Raw genomic sequence first — 17,115 nt, forward strand, 5'->3', positions numbered from 1 at the left:
TTCTGGCTCCTTGGCATCAGAGTCAGACCGAGGCTCCTGTGGTGGACGACTGGTTCCGGCGCGCGGAGGAGACATGGGACGCCGTTCATGTTCACCTTCAGCGCGCCGTGCTGCGCCAGAAAGCCAGCGCAGACCATCACCGCAGTGAGGCCCCGGTGTTTGCACCGGCGGACCGGCTCTGGCTCTCGACCCGAAACCTGCCCCTCCGCCTGCCCTGCCGGAAGCTGGGTCAGTGGGGCCATTTAAAGTCCTGAGGAGACTGCATGAGGTGAGTTACAGGTTACAGCTTACCGTATTAACCCCTCATTCCATGTGTCTCTTTTCAGGCCGGTGGTGGCTGGCCCGCTCCAGGAGTCTGAGGTCCGGGAGGTTCCTCTGCCCCCTCTGGACATCGAGGGGCTCCGGCGTACTCCGTTTGATTCATACTGGAATTGAGGCATCGGGCAAGGTACCTTCAGTACCTCGTGGACTTGGAGGGGTACGGTCCGGAGGAGAGATGCTGGGTTCTGGTGAAGGACGTGTTAGACCCTTCAATGCTGCGGGAGTTCCACCGTCTCCGTCCGGATCGCCCTGCACCTCGCCCTACGCGTCGTCCTATAGGCCGGTGTCGGCGCGCAGCTGGAGCCGCGCGTCAAGGGGAGGGTTCTGTCACGACTTGCACCGAAGTCGGTTCCTCTCCTTGTTCGGGCGGCGTTCGGCGGTCGGCATCACCGGTCTTCTAGCCATCGTCGAGCCACTTTTCATTTTCCATTTGTTTTGTCTTGTTTTCCAACACACCTGGTTCTCATTTCCCTCATTAAGTGTTGTGTATTTAACCCTCTGGTCCCCCCATGTCTATGTGTGAAATTGTTTGTTGTAAGTGCTTGTGCACATGTTTTCTGGTGCGCGACGGGTTTTGTACCCATGTTTGTTTTTCTTAATGCCGTTGGTTTTTTCAATTAAACTGCTCCGGCTATTACCTAGTTCTGCTCTCATGCGTCTGACTTCCCTGCCACCAGTTACGCACCCCTTACACATGTAGTCATGGCTGTCACGCTGGAATATGGGGTCGGGAGACAGGCGCAGGAATGCGTAATAGTTTTTAAAATGTATTTTACAAATTACCAACGGACATTGGAACAATAATCGACAGGACAATGGTGAACAAAGGCCACACTTATACAATTACTAATCAATGGGAATAGGGGCCAGGTGTGTGTAATGACAGTTCTGGAGGGATCCGTGATAATGGCTCTATGTAGTACTGTGCGCCTCCCATAGTCTGTTCTGAACTTGGGGACTGTGAAGAGACCTCTGGTGGCATGTCTTGTGGGGTATGCATGGGTGTCTGAGCTGTGTAGCAATGAAGTAAATTTCTCCTCCACTTTGAGCCAGGAGAGATTGAAATGTTTATTATTAATGTTTGCTCTCTGTGTACATCCAAGGGCCAGCCGTGCTGACCTGTTCTGAGCCAATTGCAATTGCAAGTCCCTCTTTGTGGCACCTGACCACACGACTGAATGGTTGTCCAAGTGCTACAAAACTAGCACTTGGACAACCTTGTTGATAGTGCTGTTAAGAAGGTAGAAGACCGCTTTATTATGGACAGACTTCTCCCCATCTTAGCTAATGTTGCATCAATATGTTTTGACCACCTTTTTCAATCCAGGGTTACTCCAAGCAATTTTGTCACCTCAATTTACTCAATTAACCAACATTATTTATTACAAGATTTAGTTGAGGTTTAGGGTTTAGTGAATGACTTTTCCCAAATACAATGCTTTTAGTCTCTGAAATATTTAGGACAAACTTATTCCTTGCCACCCATTCTGAATTGAACTTTTATTTTATTTAACCTTTATTTAACTTGGCAAGTTAGTTAAGAACAAATTCTTATTTCCAATGATGGCCTACCCTGGCCAAACCCTGACGACGCTGGGCCAATTGTGCGCCGCCCTTTTGGACTCCCAATCATGGCCGGTTGTCATACAGCCTGGAATCAAACCAGGGTCTGTAGTGACGCCTCTAGCACTGAGATGCAGTGCCTTAGACCGCTGCGCCACTCTGGAGTCCGAGCTCTTTGTTAAAGTATTGCAGTCATTTCAGTAGCTGTAGACAGCTGCCCTGGGGAATTCCTGTTTCTACCTGGATTATGTTGGAGAGTCTACCATTAAAGAACACCCTCTGTGTTCTGTTAGACAGGTAACTCTTTATCCACAATCTAGCAGGGAGTATAAAGCCATAACACATACGTTTTCCAGCAGCAGACTATGATCGATAATGCCAAAAGCTGCACTAAAGTCTAACAAAAATGTATAGGATTTATCAGTTATTTAATTTTAAACTACTCATCAGGCAATTGTTTTCTATGGTCTTCGTGCTTGACCTGTATGTGGGATTGCAATGAGTGTCAACAAGGCTCTTCTGTGAACCTCCCCCCACCAGGCAGGGGCTGTGCTCTGAGATTTCCTTTGATTGAGTCTGCTGACTTGACCTTTGTCCACCCTGTAAGGGGCAAATGCTGCATGTCAGGATCCTAATGCAATTAGTACATCTGTGCCATTGACCTCTGAAACATATACGCCACATTGTCAAGAGGGAACCAATGCTGTATAAACTGATTCCTCACTGATCTAACTGTTTGTTTTAATTTTAAAATCTCAATTGCTGTGAGTGATTTTACGCTCCACAGTAAACAAACAATTTATTTCTCACAAGACCCATAATAAATCCACCTCGATTGTTAATTATTTTAATTTTTTACTTGCTGAGGTAGCTTTCTGATATAGCAACTTTCCCTATTTTAACCATGAAGAATGAGTGTATGGATTATCAATTAGAAAATTATTTTTAATCTGTTAAGAAAACCTAACTCTAGCAGCAAGTCATGGCATCATGGCCTTACTTCTGTTTGCTAAGTGACTTAACTTTGGTGATCTTGAGACCAACCACTTACAGTACCTTCAGAAAGTATTCACACCCATTAACTTCTTCCACATTTTGTTGTGTTACTGCCTGAATTTAAAATGTATTCAGCTGAGATTTTTTGTCACTGGCCTACACACAATACCCCATAATGTCAAAGTGGAATTGTTTTTCTAAATTTCTACAAATTAATACAAAATGAAAAGCTGAAATGTCTTGAGTCAACCTCTTTGTTATGGCAAGTCTAAATATCTTCAGGAGTAAAAATTTGCTTTTTTAATGACTACCTCATCTCTGTACCCCACACATACAATTATCTGTAAGGTCCCTCAGTCGACTAGTGAATTTCAAACAAAGATTCAACCAGAAAAAGCAGGGAGGTTTTCCAATGCCTCACAAATAAGGGCACCTATTGGTAGATGGGTAAAACATTTTTGAGTACGGTGAAGCTATTCATTACACTTTGGATGGTGAATCAATACACACAGTCACTACAAAGATACAGATGTCCTTCCGAACTCAGTTGCCGGAGAGGAAGGAAACCGCTCAGGGATTTCCCTATGAGGCCAATGGTGACTTTAAAACAGATAAAAAGTTTAACGGCTGTGATAGGAGAAACCTGAGGATGGATCAACAACATTGTGTTTACTCCACAATACAAACCTTATTAGTAGGAAGCCTGTACAAAATACAAATATTACAAAACATGCATCCTGTTTGCAACAAGGCACTAAAGTAATAATGAAGAAAAGTGACAAAGCAACTAACTTTTTGTCCTGAAAACTAACATTACTAACTAACATTACTGAGTACCACTGTCCATATTTTCAAGCATGGCTGCATCATGTTATGGGTATAGTTAGTTAAGGACTGCAGAATTTTTTATGATAAAAAATAAACGAATGGAGCTAAGCATAGTCAAAATCCTAGAGGAAAACCTGGTTCAGTCTGCTTTCCACCAGACACTGGGAGATTAATTCAACTTTCAGCAGGACAATAACCTAAAACACAAGTCCAAATCTACACTGGAGTTGTTTAATAACAAGAATACAGTGAATGTCTAGCAATGATCAACAACCAATTTGACAAAGCTTGATGAATTTTGAAAATAATAATGTGTAAATGTTGCACAATCCAGGTGTGGAAAGCTCTTAGAAACGTACCCAGAAAGACTCACATCTGTAATCACTGCCAAAGGTGATTAACTCTACCTACATGTACATATTACGTCAATTACCCCGGTACCCCCTGTATATATCCTCGCTATTGTTAATTTACTGCTGCTGTTTAAATATTTGTTACTTTTATTTAAAAAAAATTTAAGTATCTATTTTTTGCTTCACTTATTTTTCTTTTAAAGCATTGTTGGTTAAGGGCTTATATGTAAGCATTTCACTGTAAGGTCTACAACTGTTGTATTCAGCGCATGTGACATAACATTTTATTTGATAAGGGGGTTAAATACTTATCTAATCAAGATGTTTTATTTTCCATATATATTTTTTTTTACAAATGTTATATTTTTTTCCACTTTAACATTAGAATATTGTGTGTAGATTGTTGACAAAATAAAAGACAATTAATTACATTTTAATCCCACTTTGTAACATAACAAAATGTGGAAAAAGTCAGGGGGTGTGAATACTTTCTGAAGGCACTGACTCTCTACTTGTAACGGTTTTCGTCGTCTAAAGAAGAGTAGTCGGACCAAAGCGCAGCGTGGTAAGTGTTCATGCTTATTTATTAGAACAGAACACTATAACAAAATAACAAGAGAATAAATGAAACCGAAACAGTCCTGTAAGGTGCAAAACACTAAACAGAAAATAACTACCCACAAAAACCATGTAAAAGCTACCTAAGTATGGTTCTCAATCAGTGACAACGATAGACAGCTGCCTCTGATTGAGAACCACACCCGGTCAAACACAAAGAAATACAAAACATAGAAAATGAACATAGAATGCCCACCCAAATTACACCCTGACCAAACCAAAATAGAGACATAAAAAGCTCTCTACGGTCAGGGCGTGACACTATTCAAATGTTTTGTATGCTCTTTAAGCTTGGAAAAAAAGCCCTCAGTGTGTTGACCGGTTATTATTAGGGCAGTTGTTGTGACAATTCCACACAGTATACAGTGGGGCAAAAAAGTATTTAGTCAGCCACCAATTGTGCAAGTTCTCCCACTTAAAAAGATGAGAGAGGCCTGTAATTTTCATCATAGGTACACTTCAACTATGACAGACAAAATGAGAAAAAAAAATCCAGAAAATCACATTGTAGGATTTTTAATGAATTTATTTGCAAATTATGGTGGAAAATAAGTATTTGGTCACCTACAAACAAGCAAGATTTCTGGCTATCACAGACCTGTAACTTCTTATTTAAGAGGCTCCTCTGTCCTCCACTCGTTACCTGTATTAATGGCACCTGTTTGAACTTGTTATCAGTATAAAAGACACCTGTCCACAACCTCAAACAGTCACACTCCAAACTCCACTATGGCCAAGACCAAAGAGCTGTCAAAGGACACCAGAAACAAAATTGTAGACCTGCACCAGGCTGGGAAGACTGAATCTGCAATAGGTAAGCAGCTTGGTTTGAAGAAATCAACTGTGGGAGCAATTATTAGGAAATGGAAGACATACAAGACCACTGATAATCTCCCTCAATCTGGGGCTCCACGCAAGATCTCACCCCGTGGGGTCAAAATGATCACAAGAACGGTGAGCAAAAATCCCAGAACCACACGGGGGGACCTAGTGAATGACCTGCAGAGAGCTGGGACCAAAGTAACAAAGCCTACTATCAGTAACACACTACGCCGCCAGGGACTCAAATCCTGCAGTGCGAGACGTGTCCCCCTGCTTAAGCCAGTACATGTCCAGGCCCGTCTGAAGTTTGCTAGAGAGCATTTGGATGATCCAGAAGAAGATTGAGAGAATGTCATATGGTCAGATGAAACCAAAATAGAACTTTTTGGTAAAAACTCAACTCGTCGTGTTTGGAGGACAAAGAATGCTGAGTTGCATCCAAAGAACACCATACCTACTGTGAAGCATGGGGGTGGAAATATCATGCTTTGGGGCTGTTTTTCTGCAAAGGGACCAGGACGACTGATCCGTGTAAAGGAAAGAATGAATGGGCCCATGTATCGTGAGATTTTGAGTGAAAACCTCCTTCCATCAGCAAGGGCATTGAAGATGAAACGTGGCTGGGTCTTTCAGCATGACAATGATCCCAAACACACCGCCCGGGCAACGAAGGAGTGGCTTCGTAAGAAGCATTTCAAGGTCCTGGAGTGGCCTAGCCAGTCTCCAGATCTCAACCCCATAGAAAATCTTTGGAGGGAGTTGAAAGTCCGTGTTGCCCAGCAACAGCCCCAAAACATCACTGCTCTAGAGATCTGCATGGAGGAATGGGCCAAAATACCAGCAACAGTGTGTGAAAACCTTGTGAAGACTTACAGAAAAACGTTTGACCTCTGTCATTGCCAACAAAGGGTATATAACAAAGTATTGAGATAAACTTTTGTTATTGACCAAATACTTATTTTCCACCATAATTTGCAAATAAATTCATAAAAGATCCTACAATGTGATTTTCTGGATTTTTTTTTCTCATTTTGTCTGTCATAGTTGAAGTGTACCTATGATGAAAATTACAGGCCTCTCTCATCTTTTTAAGTGGGAGAACTTGCACAATTGGTGGCTGACTAAATACTTTTTTGCCCCACTGTATAAGACATTCACACACACACACACACACACACACACACACACACACACACACACACACACACAATCATTGTGAACGCTGCTGTGCATATGTGCTGTCACAATGGCCCTGTTTGTAACGGCTTTCTTCCTGGGATGAAGGAGAGGACCAAAATGCAGCGCAGTTAGTGTTCAACATGTTTAATATAACGAACTGTGAACACTTACAACAATACAAAACAACAAAACGTGAAAACCGAGACAGTCCTATCTGGTGCAGAACACAAACACAGAGACAGGAAACAACCACCCACAATCCCCAACACAAAACAAGACACCTATATATGATTCTCAATCAGGGACAACGATTGACAGCTGCCTCTGATTGAGAACCATATTAGGCTGGACACAGAAACAGACGAACTAGACACACAACATAGAATTCCCACCCAGCTCACGTCCTGACCAACACTAAACAAGCAAAACACATAAGAACTCTGGTCAGGACGTTACACTGTTTTTCAATCAGTTACATGAATTCACTCAAAAAAAATAAAAAAAAATATGCCTATCATTGTTTATTTGACAGTTCTAAGTACCCAAAAAATAATTTGCTACAATGTTTACTTGTTTGAACAAAACTTGTTTTATTTCATTTATTTGATGTACAGAATAGACAAAACCTTGGACAGATCACAGCACTCATGTTTCGAAGATAAGTTTATGCCATATTTACATTCTATCTTGTTCTATAGAAGAGGAGACATGCACAGTCATCCCTTTTGCCGTTTTTTCCTGACTTTATAGACTGTTTAGGAAAAAGAAGGAAAAGCAACTTGGGTGTTAGTGTAATAAAATAAAGGTTAAAAATGGCACCCTATGGGCACTGGTCAAATGTAGTGCACTATATAGGGTGGCATTTTGGATGCACATTAAGTTTAATTTATGCTGGAACTTCCCAGCATTATGCTTCCTTATAGAATAGACATCAATATATCTGTACCTATTGCATGTACAAAATCAATATCATATAAAGGAAAAAATATAATTTTCTTGTATGTGCAAAGGAGGAATTTGCAGCCAGGAATTACAATTTTGTTCACCACATGTTTATAGCTAGATTATGTAAATATTAGTGAAGTTATTTATTATCAACATCAGACCAACAAGTACATATTTGAATGATAGCTGTTTTATTTGTATTTTTATTTAACTAGGTAACTCAGTTAAGAACAAATTCTTATAAAGACAACAATACCTCACGCAAAGCAGCCACAACTGTCAGTAAGAGTGTCCATGATTGAGTCTTTGAAAGAAGAGATTGGGATAAAACGGTCCAGTTTGAATTCCAGTTCCAGTAGCTCGCTGCAGCGAACTGAAAAGATGAGCGACCCAGGGATGTGTGTGCTTTGGGGACCTTTGGCAGAATGTGACTGGCAGAACAGGTGTTGTATGTGGAGGATGAGGGCTGCAGTAGATATCTCAGATAGGGGGGAGTGACGCCTAAGAGGGTTTTATAAATAAGCAACAACCAGTGGATCTTGTGATGGGTATACAGAGATCACCAGTTTGTAGAGAAAAATATAGAGTACAGTGATGTGACCTGTAAGGAGCATTGGTGGCAAATCTGATGGACGAATGGTAAAGAACATCTAGCCGCTCGAGAGCACCCTTACCTGCCGATCTATAAATTACATCTCCATAATCTGGCATGGGTAGGATGGTCATCTGAATCAGGGTTAGTTTGGCAGCTGCGGTGAAAGAGTAGCGATTACGATAGAGGAAACCAAGTCTAGATTTAACTTCAGCCTACAGCTTTGATATGTGCTGAGAGAAGGACAGTGTACCGTTCAGCCATACTCCCAAGTACTTGTCTGAGGTGACTACCTCAAGCTCTAAACCCTCAGAGGTAGTAATCACACCTGTGGGGAGAGGGGAATTATTCTTACCAAACCACATGACCTATGTTTTGGAGGTGTTCAGAACAAGGTTAAGGTTTGAGAAAGCTTGTAGGACACTAACAAAGCTTTGATGTAGAGCGTTTAACCTCTCTAGGGTACGTGAGACGGTAGCGTCCCACCTCTTCAACAGCCAGTGAAACTGCAGGGCGCCAAATTCAAAACAACAGAAATACCATAATTAAAATTCCTCAAACATTCATGTATTTTACACCATTTTAAAGATACACTTGTTGTAAATCCAGCCACAGTGTCCGATTTCAAAAAGGCTTTACGATGAAAGCAAACCAAACGATTATGTTAGGTGAGTGCCTATTCACAGAATAACACAGCCATTTTTCCAGCCAAAGAGAGGATTCACAAAAAGCAGAAATATAGATAAAATTAATCACTAACCTTTGATGATCTTCATTAGATGACACTCATAGGACTTCATGTTACACAATACATGTATGTTTTGTTCGGGTAATATTTATATCCAAAAATCTGAGTTTACATTGGCGCCTTACGTTCAGAAGTTCCAAAACATCCTTTGATTTTGCAGAGAGCCAATTTACAGGAATACTCATAATAAACATTGCTAAAAGATACAACTGTTATGCATGGAATTTTAGATGCACTTCTCCTTAATGCAATCGCTATGTTAGATTTTTAAAATTAACGTTACTAGACATATAGTGTGCGTTGCAGCCAGACCAGTGCCTGCAAAAGTGGCGCGCAAACACTATGACATTTTTCCACATAAATACGTAATAACATCATAAATAGTTCCTACTTTTGGACGAGCTTCCATCAGTATCTTGGGCAATGTGTCTTTTCTTCAAAAGAATAGTTGCTTTGTTGTAAAACGTCCTCTTCACCTTTGGAACTAGCTGCTACCATTAGCTATGTCGCACACACATGTCCAAATCCTCAAACTAGATACAAAGGAAATTCAGAAAAATAGCACTATACTCGCATAAACTGATATAAATCGGTTTCAAATAACATCGTTATGATGTTTCTAACACCTATATTTAATTAAATTACAGACGGATACATCTCTGGTCGATAACTGAGCGTTCCAAAATTTCATCCTGACTTCTTGCCAGGCGCCATGACGAACGAGACAAAGAAAGGTACTCTCGTTCCATCCGGCTTTATAACCTCGGACAGCTACGTAGACAGACCATTCCACTTCTCATTGGTTACTGACATCCAGGGGAAGGCGGGTGCAGTTCAATTCCAGCCATAGGATATACACAGGCTTTAAAACTGAACCCAGATCAGAGGATAATTCTCAGACCTTCGCAAGTCATGTCAGGATTTTTGCTGTAGAGGGAGTTCTGGGTCACCCACAGACATAATTCAAACGGTTTTAGAAACTAGACAGTGTTTTCTATCCAATATTAGTAAGGATATGCATATTGTACGATCAAGAATTGAGCAATAGGCCGTTTAATTTGGAGACCAAAAAATGCTAATGCGGAACAGCACCCCCTATAGTTGCAAGAAGTTAATGCAACCGCTGTGTCAGATTTCAATAAAGCTTTACGGAAAAAGCAAACCATCTGCAATAATCTGAGTCGGCGCTCAGAGCCCAATCAAGACACAAATATATCCGTCATATTATGCAGTCAACAAAAGTCATGAATAGTCGTAATGCAGTCCCAGGACTCCCACAAGAAATGTTTGATTTGTTCAGTAATGTCCATCATTTATGTCCAAATAGCTACTTTTGTTAGCGCGTTTGGTAAACAAATCCAAAGTCACGAAGCGCGTGAACTAAAAGCAGACAAATTGTCAAAAAGTTCCGTAACAGTCAGTAGAAACATGTCAAACGATGTATTGTATCAATCTTTAGGATGTTTTTAACATAAATCTTCAATAATGTTCCAACCGGAGAATTCCATTGTCTTCAGAAGTGCGATGGAACAGAGCTCGCTCTCACGTGAACGCGCATGGTCAGCGCATGTTCAGGTCATGATAGACCTTACTCATTCCCCTCTCCTTCGGCCCCACTTCACAGTAGAAGCATCAGACACGGTTCTAAAGACTGTTGACATCTAGTGGAAGCCTTAGGAAGTGCAACATTACCAATATCTCACTGTATCTTCAATTGGAGCTGAGTTGAAAATCGACCAACCTCATATTTCCCACTTCCTGGTTGGATTTTGTCTCTGGTTTTTGTCTGCCATATGAGTTCTGTTATACTCACAGACATCATTCAAAAAGTTTTAGAAACTTCAGAGTGTTTTCTATCCAAATATACTAATAATATGCATATTCTAGCTTTTATGGCTTTGTAGCAGGCCGTTTACTCTGGGCATGCTTTTCATCCAGACGTGAAAATACTGCCCCCTACCCCAAAGAAGTTAACACAAAATCCAGGGAGGGGCCAATTAAGTATAAGACTATCATCTGCCTATAAATGGATGAGAGAGCTTCCTACTGCCTGAACTATGTTATTGATGTAAATTGAGAAGAACGTGGGGCCTAGGATCGTGCCTTGGGGTACACCCTTGGTGACAGGCAGTGGCTGAGACAGCAGATTTTCTGACTTTATACACTGGACTCTTTGAGAGAGGTAGTTAGCAAACCAGGCCAAAGGCCCCTCAGAAACACCAATACTCCTTAGCCAGCCCACAAGAATTGATAACATGTTAAACTAAGTATTACTTTCAAAATAGAAGCAGAATTCTATATTAATAATTTAAAAGGTTCCTATAGAATTGAGTAAATGAAGAACAAATATAGGGTTTTCCTTGTTTTGTTTCTTAAATTACTACACTATAAATATCATATCACATTCATTCACAGAATGTAGAAATTTTAATTAACTGTAAAATATTATTTTGAAATATTGCAATTGTATAGACTTGTTTTCAACTTGTTTACAGAAGTTAATTTTGTAAACAATTTCACAAAGATAATTTTAAAAAAATCCAGACATGCTCTGATAGACTATGATAACATGTTTGTTTGACAGAGTCAAGTGTTCTGGAATAGCATTTGAAATTCCTGCTGCGGAAATTAGTGGTTGATCACAATAGGGAATGAGCGTGTCTAAGACCCAATTTGTACTCAACGGACATGGCACGTGAGTTCTATGAATGCGTTGGAAATCAATAATCAATGAATGTCATTAGGTTGCAGTATGCACAATTGATAGCTCACATCATTTGCATAAAAGGATATTGCATAAAAATAGATAGAATTTAGTAGAAACTGGGTCTATTATGATCCAATTAATCAATAGATTTAGAATGAAAACTATATATTTTGTTTATCATTAAAAATGTTTACTCTTAATGTAATTGAAGCGTTATAGTCTTCCTCATTATATTAACAAACAATTATTTTCTTCTCTCCCTGTTTTCCATGCAGCGCAATTGGAGGGAATGGATGAGGAGGAGCGTCGCAGTGGCAGTGGGGAAACGCACGTGTGTGAAAAATGTGATGAGTTCTTCACCTGGCCCGATCTGTATGAGCACCCAAGAAGCTCCACAGAGGACCCAGCTCAGGTCCTCATTGTGAAGGAAGATGAGGGGATGCCTGGACCTGAGGTACCCCAAGCTGGATCCTCCCGAACCCCCAGTCTGGCCCTTCTTAGCCTGGCCCCCAGCGACTCAGCAGACATCGAGTCAGTGGATGGGGGCCTTGAGCTGGTGGAGCCTGTGAATGATAATGATAATGACAGCACAGATATGTTAGAGGAGATGAACATGGGAGAGATGGAAGATGAATCCATGGAGATGGAGCAGCAGCACCACAACAAGCATAAGTCATCTGGTCCCCAGAATCGCCCAGATAGAACCGAGTTGGCCATCCCTTCATCTCAGTCCTCCTCTATGACCAGCAGCATGCCCAGTACGAACGTAACGCTGGAGATCCTCCACAGTATCCAGGTGGCTGTAGCCCAGTTCTCCCAGAGCCTCCACAGCAGTGGGGCAGGAGGGAAGGCGGCCACAGAGGCCATCCTAGTGATCCTGGAGCACCTGCTGGCTCTGCAACAGCAACAGGTCCACCAGTTACAGCTTATTGAGCAGATCCGTAGCCAGGTGATGTTCATGAACAGACAGCCCACACAAACAGCACTAAACCCAGTCTCCAGGGACTTATCAATGGCACCGAACCCTTTCCCCTCCCAAAGTCTCATCGCCACCCCTGTCCTACCACAGTATGGGACGATACCCTCGGCCGTCAATGGACAAGTGTCTGTGTCTGTGATTGAGAGGTCCGACACACTCTCCTCACAAACTTCATACGGACAGGCCCACACGAGAGATGTTAGATGTACCCCAGCTCCCTCTGACAACTCTTTCCCTCCCCCTACTACATGCAACACTATTTCCTTCTTACAGCCTCCCTACACAGGTTCACATACAAGCGGTAGCTGTACTCAGACACTGACCTTGTCCTGCCCACCTTCCATGCAGGGTCAGAGCAACAGTCTCCTCAGCTCACCATCCAGCCTGCCGTTTCAACCTCAGAGCCCCCCCAGTAGTGTCATCTTCCCCAACCCCTTGGCCAGCATCGCAGCCACGACTAATGCCCTCGACCCCCTTTCTGCCCTGTTGAAGCACCACTGGAATGGCAAGCTGCCCAATGTGTCCATGTTCAATACCAAGCCCAGCCCTGAGCCCTTTTTCAAGCATAAGTGCAGGTTCTGCGCCAAAGTGTTTTGCAGCGACAGCTCGCTGCAGATCCACCTGCGCTCTCACACTGGGGAGAGGCCCTTCAAGTGCAACATCTGTGGCAATCGCTTCTCCACTAAAGGGAACCTGAAAGTCCACTTCCAAAGACACAAAGAAAAGTATCCCCATGTTCAGATGAACGCTTATCCAATTCCGGATTATTTAGAAAATGTGCTAACGACCTCCGGTATTCCCTATGGAATGTCATTCCTTCCTGAAAAACCAGTAGCCACTTGGCTGGATCGCAAACCTGTTTTAGCGATGGTACCCACCTCTATGGGCCTTCAGCTTCCCTCCACTCTGACTACTATGGGAAGTTCAAGTGACTCTCTAAGTGTCACACTATCCATCAAATCTCCTTTTAGGCCCTCCCCAGACTCAGATGAATGTGTGTCTTTGTTGCCGAACACTACAGGCAATGAAACCAGTGTTCCCACGGCTTTAAAGTCTCCACAGTCTAATGAGGAGGGGGAAGCAGAGGAAATGCACCTTCCCCAAAACTGCATGACTAAACCCAGGGTGAGTCCAGTTACTGTGGCAACAAGAACAGCCATGACTATGACCACATCCACACCTGAGCCCAGTGCTCCAACTTCCCCTGTTTCTAACTCCTCACCACTTTCCCTGGCCTCTGACCTGTTCAAAGCCAAGTTTCCATTCGGTGGCCTCCTGGACTCTGTGCAAACGTCAGAGACCTCAAAGCTCCAGCAGCTGGTGGAGAACATAGACAAGAAAATTACAGACCCCAACCAGTGTGTCCTCTGTCACCGCGTGCTCAGCTGCCAGAGCATGCTGAAGATGCACTACTGTATCCACACTGGGGAGAGGCCCTTTAAATGTAAGGTGTGTGTCAGGGCTTTCACCACCAAAGGAAACCTGAAGACACACATTGGTGTCCACAGAGCAAACTCTCCTCTCCAGGTTCAACATTCATGTCCCATCTGCCAGAAGAAGTTCACCAAAGCTGTAGTGCTACAGCAGCACCTTCACATGGGGGGTCAGATCTTAAACTCACCCTTAATGGACGGCCTACAGGACCTGGACACTGATCTCTCCTTCCATGAGAAAAACTTTGACAGCCTGAGTAACTATGACAATGCCCTCATGGATGACAACTCCATGGAGGAAGAAGAAGAAGTGGGTGTAGATCCCCTCAAACCCCTGAGCTCTGTCTCTAGTTCTCCTCCGAACTCTGATGCTGTTGTCTCCAGCATAGCTGCACTGGAGAACCAACTGAAAATCATAGACTCCACCCTAAACCACTCCTTTGGGCTAAAGTCAATGATGAATGGGTTTATGGACAGTGAACGCTGCGTTGCTATCCACTCCTCTATAGTGGGAGAAGGACAGAATCACAATACAGCCGGCAACCCAAACGTGTCTGAAACGTCCACCTCCATACATGTACCAGTGTCACCTGCACAAAACTCTGAGGTCCACCTCTGCAAATCCCTGTCTGAGAAGCACAGTGGAGAGTCCCAAGAGATCACAACCTCAGTGAAGAGTGAGCAATCTGATTCGCCCACCTTAACTCCGGTACTGGAAAACGGAGTGGCCCTGGATCTGAGAGGGATGCAACCTAACAGGCAGTGTGTGAAACAGGAGAATCCTTACAGTATGATGTTCCTGAGTAGAGAATGTGGTAAGATTACAATATCAACTGATAATATCAACTGTATAGAGTAAGTGTAATAACAATGTTAAACAGTGTTACATTTTTAAATGCTCTGTATCAATACAACGGTTGAAAATGTTGTTTTCCCCCTTCACTATCTAGCAAATGTAGATCTCACTCAGTTACTCCCAAAACATATTAAAAACTCTAAAACATCCCTTTATCTAGCTGTTTTAGGTGCCAGCCAAAGCATTCCTGGCCTGGTTACCAGCATTGCGCCAAGGATGATCAAATCTGAAATGAATGGGTACCATCGACCGATGAATTTCAACAAAAGGTTGCATCATCCATTTGGCCTCCCGGTCCCTGCCAGTCCTCCATCTCTGCTGAACCAAGGAATCACTTCTCTGCTTGGGCCACCTCAACCTCGACGGACCCCGAAGCAGCATAACTGCCACACGTGTGGGAAGAACTTCTCCTCAGCCAGCGCTCTACAGATCCATGAGCGGACCCACACAGGGGAGAAACCTTTCGGCTGCTCCATCTGTGGCAGGGCATTCACAACTAAAGGAAACCTGAAGGTACTACACATTTCTTTTGGATTGTAATTACTGTATTTATTACCCAAACACTCTAAAGACTCTGTACCTGTTGTTCAAACAATTTCAGAATATGTTCAGCTTATAGATGAAAACGCTCTATCAGCTATGAGTCATTTTAATGGATTTTTGTTTCATCTTGTCCATCCCCTCTCCCTCATTCCTCTTTAGGTTCACATGGGCACTCACATGTGGAACAATGCACCAGCCAGAAGAGGCAGGCGTCTGTCGGCGGAGAACCCCATGGCCTTGTTGGGAGGGGAAGCTGCCATGAAGTTAGGAGAGATGTTTCAGAAGGACCTGACGGCACAGGCCATGCACATGGACACCGGGTTCTGGAATCGCTACGCAGCAGCTATAACCAATGGCCTGGCCATGAAGAACAATGAGATCTCAGTGATCCAGAATGGGTGGATCCCACAGCTTCATGCCATGACGGCAGGAATGGACAGAGTCAGCACTGGAGGTAGCCCACCAATGACCAGTCTGGGAAAGACAGCCATGGACCTTAGAATTGACCGACACTTTCTATGTTAATTGATGACAGTAAAAAGGGATAAATTGAAATAACTTTAATGGTAGATTAATAAGATAAATATATTATACAAACAATGTAGAGAATAATGAATTAATTTATTTGTAAAAGTCAAAAGTGTTGCATTTAAGACAAAATCATGACGTCATGATCTTTTGGTTGGAAAGTCAAAGCTTAAAAAATTGGCAGAGTTCCCGACTTGGAATTCCGAGTTGGATGACCGTTCAAAACGATTTTTCCCAGTCGGAGCTCACTGTTGTCTTGAACGCACTGAAGTCGGATGTCGGAGATTTCAGATTCCGGAGATCCCAGTTGTTTTGAATGTGGCATTGAAAGCACGATAATTTTTTCTAGGGCGTCAACGTTGTGGGACTCGCAGCGACGTCATGATGTGTACAGTCCAGCCAAGATGGCTGACAGTATACCACTAAACCCAGTGCAGAAGAACTCGAAATAAATAGCTTCTTACAACACTGCAAGACATTCCAGGTAATGTACAAAGTTACTTTTTTTGTTTAAAAAGTGGAGATATCATTTGAGATATTTTAGACATTTCAATAGTTTGGGGATGTTGAAATAATGGTGGTTCGAGCTAGTTACGCAAGCTAAACAAGCGTTTCTTACCTCTCGCGCTGCTCTCAACAAACAAAGCAGTGTTCGTTGCTATGGAATGCCATTTGGGTCTTTAAGTACATGGTCAAAACGCAATCTTTTTAATGCTACATGTGTAAAGTAAGCAGGTGCAGGCGCTAAATTAACACGTGCAGGTGCTAAATTAACGCCTACACACGTCAAATAAGTGCGTGCAAATGTGCTTGCAGGTGGTCCAACATGTGCTGAATAAACGGCTGCAAGCAGTCCTGCACACGTCAAATTTAAACTTCTTCCTCCTGAATGACATGCCCAAAGTAAACTGCCTTTTGCTCAGGCCCTCAGAAGCCAGGATATGAATATAATTGGTACCATTGGAAAGAAAACACTTTAAAGTTAGTAGAAATGTTAAAATAATGTAGGAGAATATGACACGGTAGATATGGTAGGAGAAAATCCAAAGATAAACCAAGAGAGAGAGACAATGGTCTTACAATGGAAAGTATAAGGGCATACTG

At 42.6% G+C, this 17,115-nt stretch overlaps 1 protein-coding gene across 1 annotated transcript in view; it reads left to right on the forward strand.

Moving 5' to 3' along the window:
- The window catches only part of LOC139558920 (sal-like protein 3), a 32,490-nt gene extending 16,459 nt beyond the window's left edge, over positions 1 to 16,031 (forward strand). Inside the window, 4 exon segments of the mRNA XM_071374422.1 lie at positions 11,948 to 14,899; positions 15,110 to 15,453; positions 15,643 to 15,997; positions 16,000 to 16,031. Of these exon segments, the coding sequence (XP_071230523.1) occupies positions 11,948 to 14,899; positions 15,110 to 15,453; positions 15,643 to 15,997; positions 16,000 to 16,031 (3,683 nt within the window).
- The last annotated feature ends 1,084 nt before the right edge of the window (positions 16,032 to 17,115 follow it).

Source organism: Salvelinus alpinus, chromosome 29 (assembly GCF_045679555.1).
Source record: "Salvelinus alpinus chromosome 29, SLU_Salpinus.1, whole genome shotgun sequence".
Lineage (NCBI taxonomy): Eukaryota > Metazoa > Chordata > Actinopteri > Salmoniformes > Salmonidae > Salvelinus > Salvelinus alpinus.